The 24,808-nt window shown below is 41.3% G+C and overlaps 2 protein-coding genes across 2 annotated transcripts; one reads left to right on the plus strand and one right to left on the minus strand.

The window, feature by feature from the left end:
* Positions 1-6,353: 6,353 nt before the first annotated feature.
* LOC124113441 (probable serine/threonine-protein kinase fhkB) lies at positions 6,354-14,613 on the minus strand. Its single transcript, XM_046473789.2, has 3 exons — positions 14,490-14,613; positions 8,451-8,651; positions 6,354-7,677 (listed from the first exon to the last, which is right to left on the minus strand). Exons 1-3 carry the CDS (start codon positions 14,536-14,538, stop codon positions 7,445-7,447), a joined length of 483 nt encoding a protein of 160 aa, XP_046329745.1. The 5' UTR covers positions 14,539-14,613; the 3' UTR covers positions 6,354-7,444.
* A 3,200-nt stretch (positions 14,614-17,813) lies between these two features.
* LOC124113443 (xylanase/beta-glucanase-like) lies at positions 17,814-24,547 on the plus strand. The gene is made up of 4 exons (XM_046473791.2): positions 17,814-17,908; positions 19,007-19,115; positions 21,460-21,584; positions 23,564-24,547. The coding sequence occupies exons 1-4, from the start codon at positions 17,830-17,832 to the stop codon at positions 23,935-23,937; spliced, it is 687 nt and encodes a 228-aa protein (XP_046329747.2). The 5' UTR covers positions 17,814-17,829; the 3' UTR covers positions 23,938-24,547.
* The last annotated feature ends 261 nt before the right edge of the window (positions 24,548-24,808 follow it).

Genomic DNA, 24,808 nt, shown 5'->3' on the forward strand with positions numbered 1-24,808 from the left:
TAAATTGTTCCTCGCATAGGCGACCCGACAATTAGTAGCCCGGCTAGCAGTGAATGGGTTAAATTGTTCCTCGCATAGACGACCCACCTACTAGTAGCCCGGCTAGCAGTGAGAGGGTTAAATTGTTCCTCGCATAGGCGACCCACCTACTAGTAGCCCGGCTAGCAGTGAGAGGGTTAAATTGTTTCTCACAAAGGCGAACCGCCTACTAGTAGCCCACCTAGCAGTGAACGGGTTAAATTGTTGTTCACAAAGGCGAACTGCCTACTAGTAGCCCACCTAGCAGGAAGTGGGTTAAATTGTTCTTCACAAAGGCGAACCGCCTACTAGTAATGTGTTAATGAATCACTATCAAATAGTGATGACAGCGAGTGCTCAAGCAAAGGTAAAACCGTAAAATTAAATCTAAGCTCTAAAGGTTGCATTCTGTGTCAATATTATTACAGAAAGGGCATAACATGTCCTCAAAAGTAATGAGAGTCTATATTGTGGCGTCCTGTCTTCGCATGTGGGGATAGGCTTCCATGCCGTGGTCCAGGTTCTTAAGTGTATGCTAGTTTACTACACATTGATAACTTTAGTCATCTAATTACATCAGAGAAATCAGATTTTATATATAAACTTAAAGAATAATAGCCGATTTTCAACTTGAATTATGTAACCAATTCTTACATCAAAAGTATGTTTCGGGCATCTGGCCATGGGATCTGTATACTCTCAGACTCGTATTGCAACAATCAATGCAAGATTCATTTAATCATTTAAAACAAAATTTAGGTTTTTGCGGTACCCTTCTCCTTGCGATATGTTAAACATTACAATCCAAATCGACACGGTTTCGGTTATGTTCAGTTCAAATAAGTAGTGAAGAGAATTTTAAAGAGGAATTATAAGTTTGGGTGTCGCCTTCACCTTTACCCTATACAGATAACACAAATTCAATGCATAGGGGCCATCTTTACAGCAGTTTGTCTATCTACATGGTTATCATTCTGGCATGTATACTTAGGGGCAAAAGAAAGTATACTGAGTTTGTTTTGCATGTCACTGAAAATTGAAAGAACTGTTGTTAAATTTGATTTTGTCTATTTAACCATCACTCAACAATTTATTTTCAACGATAAGATTCTAAGATACCCATCGGCAGTTGTGTATTATGTGAATGGTTTGTTTCGTCTATGAAATCCAAATCAGTAATTCACAACTTAGTGCGTAGGTTTTTGCAGTTTGTATAAGATTAATCTAGTTTGGGATACAAGGTACACGTTTAAGTACATAAAGGTAATAGTTAGCATGTGTGTGTCCAGTATAGACGTTTGTTTTGACGATGTCTTGTCAAGGCACGGTGTAGCAAAGAGTCTTAATCGTAAAGATCTGTGTTAGCCGTCAGTGTATATCGGTCACGGCATGGCTGAACGCCAGCACGTCCCTCTGTACACCAAAGACCGGATATACTGTCATGGATTATTAGAGTCAGGGTGAGGTCACCAAGGGTTCTGACAAGTTCTGGGTGGCATCGCTAATGACCATGGCAGAGTTAGAACGTCAAGGACAATGAAAGTCAGTGTTAAGTCAAGGACAATGGCCGATTCGGGTGGGATCTCAAAAGACTATGAGTTAGGTCACCAAGGACCATGAAAGATTCTTGATGGGATCGTCAAGGGTCACGACAGGTACAGGGTATGTCACCAATAATCATGACAGAGTCTAGGTGGGGTCGTCAAGGAACATGACAGGTACAAGGTTAGGTCATCAAGGACTATGACAGATTCCTGTTGGCATCGTCAAGGAACATGACAGGTACAGGGTAAGGTCATCAAGGACTATGACATGGCTGAGTGGGATCGTCAAGGACCATGACAGGTACAGGGTATGGTCACCAAGAATAATGACAGAGTCTAGGTGGGGTCGTCAAGAAACATGACAGGTACAGGGTTAGGTCATCAAGGACTATGACATGGCTGAGTGGGATCGTCAAGGACCATGACAGGTACATGGTTATGTCACCAAGAATAATGACAGATTCCTGGTGGCATCGTCAAGGAACATGACAGGTACGGGGTCATTTCACCAAGATCCATGACAGGGTCTAGGTGGGGTCGTCAAGGACCAGGACAGGTACAGGGTTAGCTCACCAAGAATCATGACAGAGTCTAGGTGGCATCATCAAGGACCAGGAGAGGTACAGGGTATGGTCATCAAGGACTATGGATGTTAGCAGTGAGGGGGTTAAATTGTTCCTCACATGGGCGAACCGCCTACTAATAGCCCGACTAGCAGTGAGTGGGTTAAATTGTACCTCACAAAGACGAACCGCCTACTAGTAGCCTGTCTGGTAGTGTTATTGCTGTCTGTACGTGGAGGCAGTGTACTTGGATGAGTGTATGATCTCCATTCCAAGTATTACGGACAGAGAATCAAGCCGAGTATTGGCATCAGCATATGATTTTATAACGCTTCTGCTTCTTGAAACAGTTACTCTTGATTTAATTCATTTCGATCACAGAACTGACGGTTTACTACACATTGATAACTTGAGTCATCTAACTACATCTAACTACATCTAACTACATCTACATTTTCTGGACAGTATATATAAACTTAAAGAATAATAGCCGATTATCAACTTAAATTATGCAACCAATTCTAACATCAACAGTAGGGTTCCGGCATGTGGGATCTGTATACTGTCAGACTCGTATTGCAACAATCAACAATGTGGCTTCCTGAGGTTTAATTTCTTTTAAAGATTCATTTAATCATTTAAAACAAAATTTAGATTTTTGCGGTAAACCTTTCTTGCGATATGATATACTTAACAATCGAAATCGTCACGGTTTCGGTTATGTTCAGTTCAAATAAGTAGTGAAAAGATTTTTAAAGAGGAATTATAAGTTTGGGTGTCGCCTTCACCTTTACCCTATACAGATAACACAAATTCAATGCATAGGGGCCATCTTTACAACAGTTTGTCTATCTTCATGGTTATCATTCTAGCATGTATACTTAGGGGCAAAAGAAGGTATACTGAGTTTGATTTGCATGTCACTAAAAATTGAAAGATCTGTTGTTAAATTTGATTTAACCATCACTCATTCTTGAAAGGAATTTTCAACCACACGACCACTAACATAATTTATTTATTTTATTTATTTTCAACGATAACATTCTAAGATACCCATCGGCAGTTGTGTATTATGCGAATTCGTTTTAACTTTTATAGGTTCAAATCAAATTATTTTTAAAAATTAAAACCTTGTAGAAGTATTCTTTGAGTGCAGACTAAGCATCAGTACCGTTCATTTTTGGGATATGATATCGCTGACTTAGGAGATTTTAAATTGTAAATCAAACATATGATAAAATCAACTGAGAGGTATAGTTTGCTTCGTTCATGAAATCAAAATCTACTATCAATTTCAGTGATTAAAAACCTAGTAAGTAAGGTTTTTTCAGTTTATATAAGATTAATCTAGTTTGGGTTACAAAGTCCAGGTTTAAGTTCATAAAGGTAATAGTTAGCATGTGTGTGTCGAGTATTGCCGTTTGTCTTTCAAACAGGCTAAGACTTAACGATGTCTTGTCATTGCACGGTGAAGCAAAGAGTCTTAATCGTAAAGATCTGTGTTAGCCGTCAGTGTATATCTATCACGGCATGGGTTAACGCCAGCACGATCCTCTGTACATCTAAGACCGGATATACTGTCATGGATAATTAGACAACCTTGTCGTCCAACACTGGTTGAATCCCAAATGCCATACTGTTAGAATCCCAATGCCATACTGGCGGAATCCAAATGCCATACTGGCAGAATCCCAATGCCATACTGGCATTTCCCGGAGTATTTCACTCTAGTATAGTTCACTGTGGCGGTCAAATAAGGGGTCCCAGTTGTCTGTGTTGTCCATGATAGAGCCAGGGTGAGGTCACCAAGGGTTGTGACAAGTTCTGGGTGGCATCGCTAATGACCATGGCAGAGTTGGAACGTCAAGGACAATGAAAGTCAGTGTTAAGTCAAGCACAATGACCGATTCGGGTTGGATCTCAAAAGACTATGAATTAGGCCACTAAGGACCGTGAAAGATTCTTGATGGGATCGTCAAGGTTCATGACAGGTACAGGGTTATGTCACCAAGAATCATGAGAGAGTCTAGGTGGGATCGTCACGGACCATGACAGGTACAGGGTTATGTCACCAAGAATCATGACAGAGTCTAGGTGGGATCGTCAAGGACCATGACAGGTGCAGGGTTATGTCACCAAGAATCATGACAATCTAGGTGGGATCGTCAAGGACCATGACAGGTGCAGGGTTATGTCACCAAGAATCATGACAGACTCTAGGTGGGATCGTCAAGGATTATGACAGGTACAGGGTTAGGTCATCAAGGACTATGACATGGCTCAGTGGGATCGTCAATGACCATGACAGGTACAGACAGGGCATGGTCACTAAGAATATAGACAGAGTCTAGGTGGGATCGTCAAGGACCATGACAGTCACATGGTTATGTCACCAAGAACCATGACAGGGTCTAGGTGGCATAGTCAAGGAACATGAGAGGTACAGGGTTAGGTCATCAAGGATTATGACATGGCTGAGTGGAATCGTCAAGGACCATGACAGGTACATGGTTATGTCACCAAGAACCGTAACAGAATCTAGGTGGCATCGTCAAGGAACATGACAGGTACGGGGTTATGTCACCAAGAATCATGACAGATTGCCGGTGGCATAGTCAAGGAACATGACAGGTACAGGGTTAGGTCATCAAGGACTATGACATGGCTGAGTGGAATCGTCAAGGACCATGACAGGTACATGGTTATGTCACCAAGAACCATAACAGAGTCTAGGTGGCATCGTCAAGGAACATGACAGGTACAGGGTTATGTCACAAAGAATCATGACAGATTGCCGGTGGCATCGTCAAGGAACATGACAGGTACAGGGTTAGGTCATCAAGGACTATGACATGGCTGAGTGGAGTCGTCAAGGAACATGACAGGTACATGGTTATGTCACCAAGAATCATGACAGGGTTTAGGTGGGGTCGTCAAGGAACATGACAGGTACAGGGTTATGTCACAAAGAACCATGACAGGGTCTAGGTGGGGTCGTCAAGGACCAGGACAGGTACAGGGTTAGCTCACCAAGAATCATGACAGAGTCTAGGTGGCATCGTCAAGGACCATGACAGGTACAGGGTATGGTCACCAAGGACTATGGATGTTAGCAGTGAGAGAGTTAAATTGTTCCTCACATAGGCTAACCGCCTAGTAGTAGCCCGACTAGCAGTGAGTGGGTTAAATTGTACCTAACATTAGCGAACCGCCTACTAGTGGCCTGTCTGGTAGTGTTATCTCTGTCTGTACGTGGAGGCAGTGTACTTGGATGAGTGTATGATCTCCATTCAACGTATTATGGAAAGAGAATGAAGCCGAGTATTGGCATCAGCGTATGATTTTATAACGCTTCTGCTTCTTGGAGCAGTCACTCTTTATTTAATTCATTTCGATCACAGAACTGACGGTCTTTAAAAAAAAACAAATCGAGAAAGACATTTATTGATCGATATTTTGGTAAATTACAATTGGTTCCTTTTCTGGTTGTGGTCCCAACTTTAACTCAGAAATACACAATGTGATTGAACCATCATAGTCAAAGCTGAGACACATACCGCGACTGCAACTAAACATGGCTTGTATGTCATTGGCGGAGTCCAGACTGCTGGCATGTCAATGAAGATAGTGAAGAGAATTGGTAATTGGTAATTGTAGTAGTAGTAGTAGTAGTAGTAGTAGTAGTAGTAGTAGTAGTAGTAGTAGTGGTGGTGGTGCTGGTGGTGGTGGTGGTGATGGTGGTGGTAATAATAATAATAATAGCAATAGCAGTAGTAGTAGTAGTAGTAGTAGTTGTAGTAGTAGTAGTAGTGGAGGTGGTGGTGGTGGTGGTGATGGTGGTGGTAATAATAATAATAATAATAATAATAACAATAGCAGTAGTAGTAGTAGTAGTAGTAGTAGTAGTAGTAGTAGTAGTAGTAGTAGTAGCAGTAGTAGTAGTAGTAGTAGTAGTAGTAGTGGTAGTAGTAGTAGTAGTAGTGGCGGTGGTGGTGGTGGTGATGGTGGTGGTTATAATAATGATAATAATAATAATAGCAATAGTAGTAGAGTAAAAGTAATAATATTATTTGTTTCGCAGAAAATACTAAAAAATACTAAAGTTTTCTATTCACCTTTTAATTTCCCACAATTACACGACAGAACACGACAACAGTACTTAAACTATACAGAGCGATGGTATGCCGACTATGATGGGCACGGTCAGTCTAGGGCTAAGTTCTAAAGCTAGACTCAACAAACATGTTTATAAGAAAAACTTATAAGGCAACGCATGTGGCATTTTAATGTTCTTACCGCGAAGCTGAATGCGTTCGCAAGCACACTTCATTTTCTGAAAACAAAATAAACAAACGTCACTAAACAGTAATCCTTAACGTGCCTCCGCTACACATAGAAATCACGTGCACCGCAAAGTTCAATCCGGAAAGTAGATTACATTGTTCTTGTATTTGAACCTGAGACACATGAGACAACCCATGAAAAGTTCTTCAGTCCAGTAGCAGTAGCAGTAGTTGCAGTAGCAGTAGCAGTAGCAGTAGCAGTAGTTGCAGTAGTAGCAGTAGCAATAACAGTAGCAATAACAGTAGTCGCCTTTAATACAGCAAAAACAGAAAACCGATGGAAAAGCAGTAGTTGAATCAAATGTGGATTAGTTTGCATCAATATTACAGTACTCTGACGGAGGTTTTGAAACAATAGATCAGACAACCGGTGATTGCCATCCTTAGCAAGAAGTAGTATTAGCAGTAGCAGTAGCAGTCGTCCCCTTTAAAACAGCAAAAACAGAAAACCGATGGAAAAGCACTAGTTGAATCAAATGTGGATTGGTTTGCATCAATATTACAGTATTTTGACGGACATCTCGATACAAAAGATCAGACAATCCGGTGATTGACATCCTGAGAAAGTATCTGTGGTAGCAGTAGCAGTCCGTGGATCCGTAAACAAGCTAATTATGAACCGACATGAAAACAACGTTTCTTGAGCCAAGCATGATGGCCTGGTCATATCGGTCGAGTCGTGACATAAGCGATTACAATGTTAAATGTGTTGTTAATATCCTCCTTATTACAGTAATATTTAAAACATATTCAAAACAAGTACGTGTAAATGTTAACCTGGGACACATCATTTACTGATCATGAAAAATTACAAATATTTTCTAATTATGTTATTAAATAACAACGGCTTTAATGTATAAACTAAATGGTTACTACACATCTTCGTGGTGACGTAATTCACTAGTTGCGTAACATATAAGTGCATTTGATGACGTCATGCATTTGATGCCGTTGTTATTCACGGTACTGCCTCTTCCTAAAACGTCAACGACATCTTCCCGACGGTGAGACAGAACAGCGTCATCGACGTAGATGTCAAGGTCGTTGCAGCGTCGTTACGAAGATATTTCGAGATCTTGCCCAGCATTCCCTCGGTCTTGTTGTCGTGGCCATGTTGGGAAAAGCCGTAATTGAGATATTCGTTCAGGATGTGCTCGTGGTCAGGGTTGGTGGTCAGATTCGTCTCCACGTGGCCAAACATGTCCTCCCCTGAAAGTATGGGAACATGTCACTGACTATTTATGTAAATCAGATGGTCTAGGTTTAATTACCGCAAACGCCAAGAGCCGCATTGTGTGTGTTTCCATTCGGGAAAAAAACGAATATTATCACTGGTGTGAAAGCGTCATAGTCGTATGTCTCGCCGAAGTGATAAATATCTGCGACTTGGATCGCTACGGTCTTAAAACTACACACAACTCTGACACACCGTTTTACTACTGTTCAGACCGCCTCCGTGGTCTAGTTGTAGAGCGTCCGCCCGGAGAGCGGAAGGTCCGGGGTTCGATCCCCGGCCGCGTCATACCAAAAGACGTTAAAAGATGGTACTTGTTGTTACCCTGTCTGGCGCTCGGCATTAAGGGGCTAAAACAAGGACTGGTCCGCTCGGAGTCAGTATACTGTGTCTGAGTGGGGTATTCATGTTAAACTGCGGCATGGTATCTCAGTGAGCTAGCACTATAAATCGGCATCAGTCCGGACTAGTACAAGCAGCCACACAAACACACACACGTACATGCACGTCGCTATATAAGTGCAATAATCTTGGACGAGACGTTAAACCCCATTTCACCTCTCATCAATGTTCAAATCGGTCGATCGAGCGAATAATCAGTCAATCGATTAATCATGCACAAGTTTATTATATACAGTTTCAGCAAACAATTCATAAGACTTTTCATGCTCATTACAAAATTAAAACATGTGATGCATATGTTTCTTTGTGTCATATTTATGTCATATTTACAAATATTATATACTACCATGATGATCGTAGTCGTTGTGACCATAGTCGTTGCCGTAGTGGTGACCGTAGTAATGATTTCCGTAGTGGTTGTAGTGGTAATAATGTTTAGAGCCGTTGTCGGTGCCGTTGGCGTCCTTGTCGGTACTGTTGGTGCCTGTATCATAATCGGTAGAGTTACCAACAGGAGCCGCGTCGCTACCACAGAGGAGAACACAACCTGTGAACAGAGTGGAGTGTTCAAAGAGGTTTTTCATTAGTTTGGACGGGTAGAATTCATTATGATCATATATATATTATTTTGTCCGTACAAACGACACATTTGAAAGTGATTTCTCTTGCCATTCATCTCAAACATGCAGAGAACATTTCTATTTGAAGCATCAGCGACAAAAACTATGTCTGATGCAATTCGCTTCTTTGACTGTTAAGGTTTAACCACTTGACTTGCCTTTGCTTGTATTTGTGAAGGGTACCACCGGTGGCGCAGGATACGCTCACAGTTTTACACTTTGTGTTATTACTGTTTACTTTAAAGCATCCACATAAAATGTTCACGTCTGGCTTAAAGCTGAGTTTTTTCAATCAAGATTTCACCGTAAAAGGTTAGGTCATCTCAGGATGTTTTGTAGATATTCAGAAGAATTTACAAATTATGACACGTTGCTTGTCAACATCATCTTTGTGTTCTTGTAATTGAACCAGGATTTCAAAAGCTATTCTGGACGTGCATTTTATCAAGTAACACTGAACCAAATATAGGTCATTATGCAAAATTATAGATGTATCTGTTAATTTAGGAAATAGAATCAACATTTTTTCCTGATTTCTGTGTTACAGATTTCATATCTTACTCACCGGCACTTTCTGGTTTATAGAAAATTTGTGAGTGGTAGGTGCTACCGGTAGCATTATGTTTACCCTTTTCAGTGAACACCTGGTGTCATTACTGATTTTCAGTGATCCGTTCATATTATTTTCATCACTAATTTGCTTTTTATAATTTTACACTTTATCAATATGTATGGAATATGTTTCGGCAGATAGCCAAGACTAATAATCATCTGGCCAATGAATGTATTACTACATAAACCATTGTTAACGGAATGGAAAATGACGTCACAGCTAATCATTGTTGACGTCATATAATATCATAATTGATGACATCAGATTAGCTGATCGGTGCACTCCCATTTGCAGTGATAGATAAAGAACGGGGTAAAATAAAATGAGCTTATCTATAGAATAATTTTCTTGAATATTAACTTGCCTCTTGATTGTATGTTATCAGCATTTGACACAACGATTGCCGAGTTTAATGAATGGTTCGGAAATTTAAGAATTTGAAAAGACAAACAGCAGCTGGTTTTAGTGACACAACTTTCGGAGTATTTGGAAGAGAACCACTGCATATAAACATGTATAAATGCATTATCATTTTCTGGCTTGAAGCAAATATGAAATCCGAAAATTAACAAACATTTCATACCAGTCTATGACTCTTAATTGACCCCATATTGTTGATAAACTTCCATGGATTTCTTTTGTGAAAGAAGATACTAACTGTGGACTTACTGAATGGTTTGATAACCCGTTTATATGTTCTGCACAATGGCTGGCCTCAAAGGTAAAATAAATATTAAAAGATCAATATCTGCAAAACTGGCGCAGTCCCTTTGTGGAAAGAGCAGAGGGTACTACAAAAAAATTAAAGAAACCATATATTTTGAAAAGTAACTTCCAACATGTCCTTCACTTGCTGAATAAATAAATGAATAAATAAATAAATGCTAACAAGGAAATATTTGTCCTTTTCCCATTTTGAATACTCCAACTCCTCATCGAACCTCACCTGGAAACATGCATAAGGGTGATATGTGGTAATCAGCAGTCCCTGAACCATTAATTATAGAAACACGAGTCACAATGGGAAGTAGTCATAAAGGGAAGTACAATGTATGATACATATTTGTGGGTTTAAAACACATCCTTGACCAGTGCCAATATTACAGGTTAAACACTCAGATACACCTTTGGGAGTTCCAACACAAGCAGATAGATGGGATTATATAAAAAAAAATTACCCTTAACAACAACTTCACTCAATGAGTGCAGGAAAATATCATGTCTCAGAGTGTCAAATGGCTTGGAAAAATCAATGAAGAGGCAGTAAAATCTGCCTCTTTTCTTACCAATGTATTTTTTAACTATAGCCTGGAATGAAAATATTTTCAATAGTGGAGTAATGAGCCCTAAAACAGCTTGTTGTTCATTAATAATATTATGAATTTACACCAATTCTGTAGACATCTGTTCAAAATAGACGTAAATACTTTAGAATTTGAGTCTCTGGGAGAAATGCCTCTATAGTTGATGGGGTCAGTTTTACAGAAAGACTTGAAGAGAGGACATAATTTACTTCCTTTATCACTAGTCCCTTTATGACTACTTCCCTTGATGACTAATTCCCATTATCAATACTTCCCATTATCACTACTTCCCTTGATGACTACTTCCCATTATCACTACTTCCCTTGATGACTACTTCCAATTATCACTACTTCCCTTGATGACTAATTCCCATTATCACTACTTCCCTTGATGACTACTTCACATGACTACTTCCCATTATCACTACTTCCGGTGATGACTACTTCCCATTATCAATACTTCCCATTATCAATACTTCCCATTATCAATACTTCCCATTATCACAACTTCCCATTATCACTACTTCCCTTGATGACTACTTCCCATTATCACTACTTCCCTTGATGACTACTTCCAATTATCACTACTTCCCTTGATGACTACTTCCCATTATCACTACTTCCCTTGATGACTACTTCCAATTATCACTACTTCCCTTGATGACTAATTCCCATTATCACTACCTTAACACATCCCTTGATGACTACTTCACATGACTACTTCCCATTATCACTACTTCCGGTGATGACTACTTCCCATTATCAATACTTCCCATTATCACAACTTCCCTTGATGACTACTTCCCATTATCACTACTTCCCTTGTTGACTAATTCCAATTATGACTACTTCCCGTGATGACTAATTCCCATTATCACTACTTCCCTTGATGACTACTTCCCTTGATGACCCTCTTTTTTCAAGCAAACAATCAACTGGACAGTGTCCGAAAGCAACGTTGACTGATGGCGGAAATCCCACACAGAGCCTGTAAAACCTGTGGGAAATTCCAGCTAGGGTAAGTACTCGTGCACTGAACAACGACAGTCACGCCATGTATAGTTGGTGAACTTCAAAGACTTAACAAAACTCATTGTAGACTGCTGGGGAAAAGAAATTACACACTCATATTTGATTTTGGTTAAAAAAGAAACAAAAAAGAAGTGGATGGTGATGTATTTTATTCGGGCATCATTGATGTGTGTTGGACCTTGCAGTGTTTTGGTGTTTTCAGCCACGTAACGTTTTGTTGACATTTGAAATATTTTGGTCAAATCCAATTTTCAAGTGTATACTAATGTTTGACCGGCAGTTTATTTAGATATGCTGCATCTTGGATATCCAATAGGACGATGAGAGTTTTGCATCCATTTTGAACGAAAGTACTATATGCAAATATAAGACAATATCGCGATTAATCGCAAAGAACAATGAAGAACGAAGTGTGGTTTATTTCAGGATAAAACATTGTTCGTACATGACGTTATTTCCGGAGATTTGAACATGAGCTCCCAACTTGATGACTTCATAAATTGGCCGACGTTAGTATTGAGAGGGAAATGTCCAGTGAGTTGTTACCCATAGATAGCTTGGCTACGCAGATAGACGCAGTGGCCCAACGATCGCATCCAAAAGTGGGAGAGGTGTATGACAATCGGTATTGAGAAAAAAGGTCCGGATAATCGACGTACAAATTAGAAGAATATGCGGGAAAGACCAAATTTAAGCCCAATTGCCGAGGTGGGATTATTTATATGGGTAAATAATTTTATCTTACCTCCATGTCAGAATGATGAGATCTCTTGATCCACGTGATCGTGATAAAATACTTTATAGCTTGTACATTCTATTAACATTCTTAGAAGCTGTACATAATATTGATAAGAAATAAACATACCTACTTAAATGGGGGGAGGGGGGGGGGGGGGGGAGAGGAATTGTTAAAGTGTAAACGATCGGTTCGTTAGTATATTCCCTTATATCCCGCTTCAAAGCAAAACGCCGCACGTTTTTTTTCCGAATCAGTGGAAGTCACGTAACCTCAGCTCTATCTAACAGCCGTTTTCTATCCATTTTGATTTTGTTTGAATTCTTTTACGATGTCATATTAAAACATGTCGGTAAGATAAATTCGTTGTAGCAGGATCACTCGGTGTACATGGGGTTTTATGCGTCCCCCGAACACAGGACGCCTCCGGCTCATGGTATAAAACCTAACGTGGGAAGCATACAACCCCATGTTCCCCTCGTTTGCTGATGCAACTTTATAGATTGGCCCATTCGACTAAGACTGGCGGAGTAAGTCTGGATGCATGTACACAAACTGATGGTATCAACACCCATTCATTTATTTATAACAAATGTCTAAATACACAACAAACTACCGAACAATTGCCAACGTTACTAGACTGAAAAAAGTCGCCTGTTGTTTTTGTTTGTTTGCTTGTTGTTTAATGCCGCAATATTACGGCTATATGACTACAGTCTGTACATAATCGAGTCTGAACCAGTCAATCCAGTGATTGACATCATGAGCATCAATCTATGCCATTGGGGTGCGATGACATGACACCAAGTCTTCGAGCCTGTCCACCCGATCCCGTTAGTCGCCTCTTACGGCCAGCATGGGTTGCTGAAGACCACTTCTAATCCAGATCTGCACAGGTCTCCCCTGTTGTAAGATACGCATTGATATGATACATGTAATATCGTCTATAGTACCCGTATCAAATATATCACCATCGAAGAACCACTTGCTGTTTGTTTTATTTGTTGCCCGGCAGTTTTTTAGCCACTTCAGCTTGCTAAAAAAATTATCAATGTGTCCTGCAATAAGGACATACATATTTATCAATTCTTAATTCTATAATGTTGCAACGCATTGTTAAGATGAGTTTTTATACCGGTACATGTCAACAGTCTTGTTAGAGGCACTCCGGCTTGACCCTAACTGAAACAAGATGAGGTACAGGATCCGATGACAGTAGTTCGAATCCTCGATTCGTTCTGAAAATGATTCTTGGTTTAAGGGCTCCAAACCCGTGCTTTATATTAGATTTCACCAAAGCTGTAGACGTCTGAGATCTGTGTCACACTGTTTTGTTTGTTTGTTCAACGCCGCACTCGGCAATATTCCAGCTACATGAAGGCATCCTGTAAATAATCGAGTCTGGACCAAACAAATCAGTGATAGATATCATGAGCATCGATCTACGCACTTGATATTATGTATAACTTCCTATTACAATAGCACACAACCAATTCACCGAGGAGGACCACCCAATCCATTTTGTTACCCTCTTACGACGAACTTCGTGGGCACAAATCCCAACTCTCGATCCCCAGGGGGAGCAACTTTTCCAGATTAGGTTGACATACCGTGAAAAAAAAGAACTGGAATACATGCAATGCTTAAGTCCCCATTCACACACCTCATATGATCACTCACTCTTTTATACGGTTTCCATCATCATTGTGCTGTAAGTTAAATACTTGGTTTAAGATATATCTTCCATGCTTAGCTTGATGGTGTCAACTCAACCACGTCTTATCTTCGTTACCGCGTTCTCCCCAAGGTCACATATATCCTTAAGATGGCGGAATCGAGATTCAATATATTTAATATCATGTTACTTTCTTCTTCTTTTTTAAATCTGTCCAACACTCAGTGACCAATGTTTACGCACTCTTCATGATAATCCACCCGTGAGGAATCCGGTAAGAATATACTCCCGCTGCTTGTAAGGCTAAATGGATCGAGTGGTCAGGCTCGGTGACTTACAGCTGGAATATAACTGCGCGTTAAACAACAAACAAAACAACGTTTGGTTAATACTTGTTTGTCCTACCTAGTGCAAAGTACCCAACGACATCCATCCTCACACGTCTATACAGCATCTTCCCCCGATAAGCTTTTCTCTATGTTGTTTCTCCTTACACATCCAGCACTGGAATGTTCACAAAGCCAACATATTTTTTACAATATCGATTTTGGGTTTTGTAGAAAAACAAGGACGAAATTCACGTTCCCCTTGCTTTGTGTAATCAATAACAATGGTTGTATTGTCCGAACAAATACATATGTTTACAATAGCAATAATTGACCCCTTATTAGACGATTGCGATCAACCGCTCCATATTTGTCTGATGTCAATGGCTGTTTCTTTGAAGCATAGCTTTTGTTGTATTGTCATTACACTTAAAAAGATGCCGATTGCGGTTCATATTTCATAGGTAGCCTTCAATAGATTGCCTTTGTCATAACACTTCCAGACCCAAGTACCACATTACGATTAGCAAACTAGACTTCAATTACATTTGCATTTAAATTAAAACGACATTTTAAACATAATGCGTAATTGGCTACTTCTCCGTTCGGTACTTACTGGCCATTTTAAATAAAATAATTAACGCCGCAGACAAAACAAATGTGTCCTTGTGTGCGTATCTGAACAATGTTCGTTCTGGGCTCAATTTGTCTCCGCCCATTATACTGTTTATAGCTTAACAAACAGTTCAGGTGTGCGGTTTATGGTACTTATTTGTCATGTGCTGAATTTATCGTCGTGCTAAATGTGGACGCTAATCATATTTTTTTTATAAGAATGAACATGGAAGTCACCAACTACTAATTATTAAACGTATTCGGTTGTTTTAAATATGTTTAGATCTAAAAACACACCTCTAAATATGGACAGGGGGCACGGGTGGCCCAGTCGTCTAAGGCGCCGCGATTCGCTGTGCAAAGTTGCGTCCCTTGGGCACGCCAGAAACCTATGATTGTGGGTTCGAATCCCGGTTCACCCCGATTATATTTCTAGGTTTGTCAGCACCATAACCCGTGATCGTGGGTTTCACCGAAGTGGTAAACGTCTGAGACCTGCATCACTTCGGGCATTCCTCCCACATAAAGCTGACACGCCGTGATATAACTGGAACACTGTTAAAAGCGGCGTTAAACCCAACTCACTCACTCTAAATATTGACAAGGGGCGTTTTAGGTTTGTGCTTAAGACTGAAACACATTTTGTCAGTGTTTATACACACGGATGAGGATAGCCATGTGTCAGGGATCCATGACGTGTAGGAACAGTATTTGTATCATAACACATATATGTAGTAACCGTGTGATTGGGCGTAACGTCCACCTGTGCGACCCTATACCCTTGACCAGCATGACAGTAACATTGCTACCCGTATTGAGATAACATCTTCACGACTCTTTCCACCATTGACATTCCTCACGTTGTCGTCACAGTATAAGGTGTGATAAGCCCATTAAGATTCACCTCTAATAGTTAACAGCCAAATTGTATACCCTGTTCAAGGCCGTGCACCTAGGAAATGACGTGTCCATATACCTTGAACACCATGAAGGTGCTTGTACTTTGTCAATGATGATGTTGAAGACAATGAAGATCCGGGTAGAGAACAGGTCTTAATCAACCCATGCTTGCCCTGAGAGGCGACTAACGGGATCGGGGAGTCAGGATCGCTGGCTTGGTAAGCATGTCCACGTATCCCAATTGCGTGGGTCAATGCTCATGATGTCAATCCCTGGATTGTCTGGCCAAGACTCGATTATTTACAGACCGGCGTCATACAGCTGGAATATTGCCGAGTGCGGCGTTAAACAACAAACAAAGCAAAGCAATGGATGTATTGATATTGATCAGTGTTTCATTATTATCTATGCATTGATGGGTGTGTAAGTAGGGGAGGGGGTAACTACTCTGTAAGAGGGCGGTTTCGAATCTTGGTGCCTCGGCACCCCACACCGCTCACTTGTACACTGCTAATCATTATTTGAATGTATACTGATATTGATCCTGTATTCATAACAAGGGTTACGGGTGGTCAAGTGATATAATATTGCGGGGTAATCATCCCTAGTGGTTAGGACTACAGGGTTCCATGGTCGAGTCGCTGGTATGTCAGCACCAGACACGTCTGTTTAACTGTCTACGACGTCTCTCCTTTTCCTCCCATATCAAAAACAGCCCTTGGGTCGCAGATATGACTGGAATATCGTTAAAATGCAAATGTACCCTAAACCCATCATCACATACTCTCTAATGTTTGTATTAGTGAGAATCTGGTACGTTTTTTCTGTCGATGATATCAATATTCATTAATATTCCATGTCACATAATAATTTCATTTCAATGGAGAAATCCGTATTAAATTATTATTTTGAGTGAAACAATGTTAAATCATAGGCAGTGCGGGTAGGCGGGTGGGGGTTTGGGGGTCTCAGGGATGGGTAGGGGAGAAGGGATAATCTATCTGTGGAACACTTTCTAGAATGGCTGTCTGTCAACGTTAAACCCTACTTCAGATCACCTCACCTAACCTCACCTCACCTCGCCTCACCTCGCCTCGCCTCGACTCGACTCGACTCACTTCCCCTCACCTCACCTCACCTCACCTCACCTCACCTCACCTCACCCCACCTCACTTCACCGGTGCTCTCTCGAGGTACCAGGTGTTAATGTCTCGATTACTATACATGCTAGATGTTTGTATGGTTTTTCGGTTAAGCAGTGTGCTTTCTTTTCCCGATGTTCACGGTCGTGTGTCCCCTAGGCGTGCCTGGAATCTGTGATTGAGGTGTTCGAATCCCTGTTAGCCCTGATTAGGTGTTTAGGTTCCTAGCACCAAACCTGTGTTCGTGGGTTTCACCAAAGTAGTAAACGCCTTAAATCAGCATCAGTTGGGGCGTTCCTCTTCTCACCTCACAGTTTACCACTTCCGTGCGACCAACGAGCATTGGTATGGTGCTGACAAACCTAGAAACAAAATCAGGACAAGTGTACCTTGGTTACATACTGGCAATATTACCAGCAACCTTGACCCCTTTGAATAGAAGACATGCATATCGTGAACGTGTGACGTCGAAATCTCTCCTTTTCATGAATAGATCATTAATCCTTAAATCAAAGAAAGGAAATTGTAAGATTCAATCTATCATCCTGTTGGCTCACGCCAACCGTCACAATTATCGCCACCTTATCTCTGTTTTATCGGCTAAGGTTTGTTTCTGATCTGCTTTCTGAGGCGGTGATGGTCATGACACGCGGTAATAACCAGTGAATCACATTCAGGGATCAGCGGTATATATCAGAATACATCACGCCAGATGACGGGTATATTAACACACAGTGCCCTGTGTGTTGGACACTGGGCTTCATGAGAAAGATGTTCAGTCGACTTTTGAACATTCTGATCGGCGCTGCTCTTTTCGGGCAGATCGGCGCTTTATGGTTCGGTAAGTTGATTTTACTGTAGAAATGTACGTAAAAGTTAAATTGGTGTTCCAGAATAATTTTACTGAAGGAGGGGTGATTTGTTTGTTTGTTTGTTTAACGCAGCACCCAGCAATATGCCATCTTTGTGACGGTTGTCTGTAAATAATCAATTATGGGCCAGACAATCCAGTGATTGACACATAATCATCGATCTACACAACTGGTATACGATGACATGCATCAGCGAGCCTGACCACCCGATCCCGATAGTCGCCTCTTACGACAAGCATGGATTACTGAAGTCCAATTCTAACCCGGACTCTTCACGGGTCGTACGAGGCATGGGCGAGGTATGAAATCCACGATAGCCTTGGAAACAAGACGTTCTCATTAGATTATTGTTTTCCCATTTTACATGTCAAAAAGCATTGTGTTTGCTTGGTTTCGTCATTTTCTTTTTTTTTGATATATTGACAATCACCAGAAACAGATTGTGCATATGCGCATGACGACTGGATTTCATTTCAATTTTCCTACTCGCCTCTCGGGGCAATTTTCCTAATGCCTACTATAGACCTTTAAGGTGTCAATATTATGTATCTATTTTGAAATTCTACATGTTTGAGACAGTGTAGTGAGTCGCCCTAAATCTGGTTTTCGTTCGTCTTTGGAATTTTCACCACTTAACTCACCATCGTTGAATGGTCCAGACCTCATAGGTGATGGTGAAAAGGAGTGTTCCTTACGGTGTCATCGTTGCATCAGGGGCGATGTTGTTGCCTTGTGGATAAAGTGTTCGTTCGTCACGCCAAAGACCCAGGTTCGATTCCCCACATGGGTACAATGAGTGAAGCCCATTTCTGTAATCCCCTGCCTTGATATTGCTGGAATAATCCTGAAACTATACACATTTACTTTTTGCAAAGACACTTGGCGTTCGTATAATCACCCCAACTCGATGTCATTTTAACTTACATTTGTGCTGTGGAGATTTAAGCTGGTATACTGTTGTTGTTGTTGTTGTTGTTGTTGTTGTTGTTGTTGTTGACGTCGAGTTTGTTCTTGTCTTCATGTTCATAGTCTTCATCATCATGTCATTATTTTAAATGAATGAATAGCTCCTCCAGACCCGGATGAAATTGATGTTCGGTGTCCCACGTTCCGCAGCTGCAACACAGATTATTTCAAAGATCACAGAGAGGATCCAAATAAGCTTGTGGCATGCGCGTAAGTAGCACTTTCAGAAATAGTGTGGGAGTGAGTGATTTAAAATTTATTGCCGCTTTCTACAGTATTCCTGTTACATCCCGGTGTGTCTACTTAACGTGGAAGGAAAGTTCGAAGTGATGCAGGTCTCAGAGATTTACCACCTTTGTGAAACCCTAGAGAACGGGTATGGTTCTGACAAACCCAGAAACATCATCGGGACGACCAATGATCATAGGTTCCTTACGTGCCCAAGGGACGCAACTCTGCACATCGAATTGAGAAAACTTGGCCACCAGTGCACCCACTTTCAGAAATAAGTTTAAAATCGACCATCCTTTTTTGGGGCATGGCATTATGCGCGTCTGCTTGTGTACAGTTAATCATCGTTTACTCAAAGTCCTAATCACTATCGTTAGTACAGGTTAAAAATGATATTTTAGTTTAATACTTGTTGCACACGTAATGAGACATGTAAATAATATGTAAAGTAAGATAATTATGATAGGTGTTAATGTTATTTTTCTCATCACATTGGAGGATTTATACAGATCAAAAAAGCTGTATCCGCCCATGTTATGTATCTAGTCTGGTTTTCGTTCGTCTTTGGAATTTTCATAACTTATCTCGCCATTATTGAACGGTTCAGACCTCATAGGTGATTGTGAAAAGGAGTCTTCCTTACTGTGTCATCGTTGTATCAGGGGCGATGGTGTTGCCTTGTGGTTAAAGTGTTCGTTCGTCACGCTAAAGACCCAGGGTCGATTCCCCACAATGGTACAATGTTTGAAGATCATGTTTTATCCTAAAAGCTGCATTAATATAGATACGTAGGTTTGTGTGCGTGCGTGTGGTGAGGTGAGGTGAAATGGGGTTTAACGTCGCGTCCAAGATTAGTGCACTTATATAGCGACGTGCATGCACTTGTGTGTGTTTGTGTGGCTGCTTGTACTAGTCCGGACTGATGCCGATTTATAGTGCTAGCTCACTGAGATACCATGCTGCAGTTTAACATGAATACCCCACTCAGACACAGTATACTGACTCCGAGCCGACCAGTCCTTGTTTTAGCCCCTTAATGCCGAGCGCCAGACAGGGTAACAACAAGTACCATCTTTTAACGTCTTTGGTATGACGCGGTCGGGGATCGAACCCCGGACCTTCCGGCGGACGGTCTAAAACTAGACCACGGAGGCGGTCGTGTGTGCGTGTGTGTGTGCTTATGTTTAAGTGTGAGTGTGAGTGTGTGTGTGTGTGTGTGTGTGTGTGTGTGTGTGTGTGTGTGTGTGTGTGTGTGTGTGAGTGTGTGTGTGTGTGCGCGCGTGTGTGTGCGTGTGCGTGCGTGTGTGTGTGTGTGTGTGTGTGTGTGTGTGTGTGTGTGTGTGTGTGTGTGTGTGTGCGTGTTTGTACTAGACAATATAATATAAAACGTCAACGCGAGAGAATAACCAGTCTCGATTATCTGCCGAAACAGACTCCATTTGGCGTAAAAGGCACTACAGTAGTGAAAATAGTCTAACATTTAGTCTCTGTAATCTTATATTACACAATATCCTTCTTGACTCTAAAAATATATTTAAAAAATTCCCTATGCTGATTTCTAGCTTGAGCTGGCTAGACTTGCTTTTGTATGTGTTTCTGGATTATTTTTTTCATAAAATAAATTTATTCCAAGGTCATGGTGTAGGACTATAGTGAAAATTATAGGAAAGTATCTCAAATCGGTGGTGACACCAGGTGTTCGCGAAAAGGGTAAGCATGCACCCGCCACTCAAAGAAGTTTGCTGTCTGCATTTGTTGCCTGACGCGACACAGCAGAACTCCTGCCATGCGATGGCGATCTGTAAACAAACCAGACAATCAAGTGATCGATGGACCAAAACATCTACTGACACGATAGCGCATTTTTTTTACGAAAAGCAAAAACAAATAAACACGTCGAAGATGTAGTAAATAGTGAACTTTAGGCTTTAAATATACGTTCCAAGTATCTCAATCTCATTAAATTCAGAAGCCCGTGAAGAATCCGGGGCAGAATAGGTCTTCAGCAACCTATGCTTACCGTAAAAGCGACAATGCTTGTCGTAAGAGGCGACTAACGATATCGGGTGGTCAGGCTCGCTGACTCAGTTGATGCATGTCAACATATCCCTTTTGCGTAGATCGTAGACAATTGCGTCACTGGATTGTCTGGTCCATCGATTATTTACAGACCGCCGTCATATAGCAGGAATATTGCTGAGCGCGGCGATAAACAACGAATGCCATCTTCGAACCGTTAAGGACGATGGAGCATCCATTAATCAAACCCTGTTTATGTGTTTTCAGTTATGATGAATTTCTTACCACCTGCTGTTTTCTCTAGGGCACAAGAGACACATATGTCATGTGTTTACAACCAAGGGGTAATATGCGATCTATTCGACTTTGAGGACTATCTGCGCCGGTACGAAAACAAGCAAGAGAAGTGTTTTGCCCATTGCGTGGATGGTACGTACTGATTGCCCCAGTCACTGTTCACTCACTTCTAAGAATAAGAGGAAGAAGTTAGATTATTTATTACAAATCTTTACACTTCCATGTCTCAGGGTGGTGTGTGTGTGTGTGTGTGTTTGTGTGTGTGTGTGGGGGGGGGGGGGGGGCACGGGTGGCCCAGTCGTCTAAGGCGCCGCGAATCGCGGAGTGCAGAGTTGCGTCCCTTGGGCATGCCAGAAAACTATGATTGTGGGTTCGAATCCCGGTTCTCCCCGATTATGTTTCTAGGTTTGTCAGCACCATACCCGTGCTCGTGGGTTTCACCGAAGTGGTAAACGTCCGAGACCTGCACCACTTCGGGCTTTCCTCCCACATTAAGCTGACACGCCGCGATATAACTGGGATACTGTTAAAAGCGGCGTTAAACCAAACTCACTCACTCGCTCCATGTCTCAGAGTTCGAAAATTATATTCCAGACCACGTATTGCCTTAAAGTGAGTGAGTAAGTATGGTTTTACGCCACTTTACGAACACTTTAAGATATACGAGTAAACGTATACAAGGAAACGTATAATCGTAATAGTTTGAAAACATATTCAACGGCCACGACAGTGTCTGCAGTGGTGTGGCTATAGTACTGTGTTGTGAGTGAGTGTGTAAGGTTTTACGTCACTTTTAGCAATATTCCGGTATTACCACGACAGGGGACACCAGAAATGGGGTTCACACATTGTACCCCATCTTCCTGAGGTAAGGGAGTTAACTGACTGTAAAAGTCCAGTTTCCACCCTTGCTTAACAAAGCTGAAAATTCTGAGCTCGATCGTAGCGCCACCAGTGGCTATTACGATTTATGTCCCTTCTATGTCCCTCCTGTTGACCAATCAGATTCCATCTCTGATATCACTTATCACTTCTTCAAACAAAATGGCGGCGCCCAGTGAAGGCGGTCTGAGCGATAACCAAAATCTATATTGTAGTAAAACGGGTCTTACTTCGCGAAGTGCTTCATATCACGTGAAATGTCTGTGGACGCTTAGTTGACGGTACAAATGCGTTGCAAATCCTGCAATCGACCGAAGTCTGCACGGCAGTTTACGAACCGGATGTCGATTTTGTTACGCGAGTTTGATTGGGCTATACAAAAACTCGTTAGTCGAGACAACATATAGCTCCATAATTCCAGCCTAGTTCGGCAAGGGTGGCAAATTGACTTTTATAGTAAGTTAACTTTCTTGGTTCGGGAAGATGATTGTACCCAGGTAGGTCTCAACCGAAAACATTATTTATCACAAACCTGTAGACGTTGTTACAAGGTGATTTCCGATTTGAAACGCGAAGGTCCGCCCAGAACTAAATTGTTGAATTAGCAAATAACCCCCACACAAGATCAACGAATAATAAATTATATTGAAACTCACAGGGCGAGATTTACAATCACATGAGTCAATACAATGGTTCAAATGTGTGGAAGCATTATTCAATGCTGATGCCATATTTACATATGGTTCCCAGGACGACATGTGACACTATCGAATGCCTTGAAAGTGGCACGTTATCCGTTTTTGAATTCGGTAAACAGTGTTGGAAGCTGGAAATGTTTTCAGTTTGGTATCCAATCCGCACTGGACAAGTAGATGAGACGCAAGTGGGGTCGTAGAATGCCACGAATTGTCTTTATAGGTACAGACAGAATTCTAGTGACTGTCGAAACTATTCGGATGATGTAGGCCATTGTATCAACTAAGGGAGGAAACTCTAATGTACAAAGGTGCATAACTCTCAGGAACTCAGATCACTCAGATCACTACCAAAGATTGGTATTTTATTTTATTTTCTGCGGCAAATATAGATATAATTCAAGACGTCAACGCCAGAGAACAATCTCGACTATCTGCGGAAACAGAATCCAAAGACAAACTGGTGGTGAAATCATAGCTTGATATGATTGTCTATGGTATTTTCTTTAACTGCCATTGATTGGTTTACTATAGGTTATTCCGAGATATGTGGTAGGGAGCCGAAACTTACCACAACAACCACCACCACAACTACCACCACTACTACAACCACTATAACCACTACCACCACTACCACCACTACCACCACCCCTACAGCTACTGGAGACATCGTGGGTGGATCTGACAGCATCACTCAGACGGAGCCAGACAACACTGGGTCGCCTGGAGCTGGTGATGCGCTGAGGGGAGACAACTCTACTTTGTCGGACAACAGTCAGGATGAGGATGGGGATTCGGGCTTCAACCTAATGGATTTGTTTGACAACAACGGGAGTGACAGCATGGCGGCGTCTCTGGTAGTCACGATGTTTCTTCTTGTTTCACATCTCGTCCCAACCATTATGTAAACAAGGCATAAGCACTGATTGTGTCATGTAAGCATACATTACATCACGTAAGCACATATTACATCATGTGAGTACTGGTGACATCGTTTAAGTACTGATACTATCCTACAAGCAATGGAAATGTGTAATTTATGTTTTATTATGACGTAATCATACCAATACAGATACATAATAACGAAGCAGTCTATTTCTACTGGGGTGACGGGGTAGCCTAGTTGTTAAAGCGTTCTCTCGTCACGCCAAAAACCCGGGTTCGATTCCCAACATGGGTACAATGTGTGAAGCTCATTTCTGGTGTCCCCGCCGTGATATTGCTCGAATATTGCTAAAAGCGGCGTAAAACCATACTCACTCACTCACTCTGTTTCTGCTCTGTTTCAACACCATGAGTGTTTAAGACTCGTCTTCCAGCATCTGTTCGATAATTGAAGTGATAGCTCTCATACTGGGGCATGGGGTTGGTTACACGTCTGAAAACTGCTAGCATATAAAATTACTAACCCGAGGGTATGTGATACAATCATTAACACATTAAGTTAAATGCATGATTACAATGAATCTGTAAACATTGAAAATAAACAAAGGAAGCCTGTCCCCTCACTGCACTGCATTATTTGATTGTGTTATTATTTTCGTATTTAGTTTTGTTTGTTTGTTTGTTTATTGTTTAACGCCGCACTGCCGTAAGGATGACACCTCTGCAAAACTTACACCACTTGACCACCCGTAACCCTTGTTATGAATCCAGGATTAATATCAGTTTAAATTCAGCGGTGTGGTGCTGAGACACCAAGATTCGAAACCGCCCTCTTACAGAGTAGTTACCCCCTCCCCTTCTTACAAACCCATCAATGTATAGATAATAATGAAA

Source organism: Haliotis rufescens, unplaced genomic scaffold (assembly GCF_023055435.1).
Source record: "Haliotis rufescens isolate VD_foot unplaced genomic scaffold, xgHalRufe1.0.p SCAF_6, whole genome shotgun sequence".
In the NCBI taxonomy this organism is placed as follows: Eukaryota; Metazoa; Mollusca; class Gastropoda; order Lepetellida; family Haliotidae; genus Haliotis; species Haliotis rufescens.

Coding starts and splice junctions, on each gene's coding strand:
- LOC124113441 (XM_046473789.2), bottom strand. CDS start 14,538: ATGCTGTATAGACGTGTGAGGATGGATGTCGTTGGGTACTTTGCACTA. Junction 8,652..14,489: donor CGTTGGGTACTTTGCACTAG/GTAGGACAAACA, acceptor CTCTGTTCACAG/GTTGTGTTCTCCTCTGTGGT. Junction 7,678..8,450: donor CAACGACTACGATCATCATG/GTAGTATATAAT, acceptor CCATACTTTCAG/GGGAGGACATGTTTGGCCAC.
- LOC124113443 (XM_046473791.2), top strand. CDS start 17,830: ATGAGAAAGATGTTCAGTCGACTTTTGAACATTCTGATCGGCGCTGCT. Junction 17,909..19,006: donor GATCGGCGCTTTATGGTTCG/GTAAGTTGATTT, acceptor ATGAATGAATAG/CTCCTCCAGACCCGGATGAA. Junction 21,585..23,563: donor TTTTGCCCATTGCGTGGATG/GTACGTACTGAT, acceptor GGTTTACTATAG/GTTATTCCGAGATATGTGGT.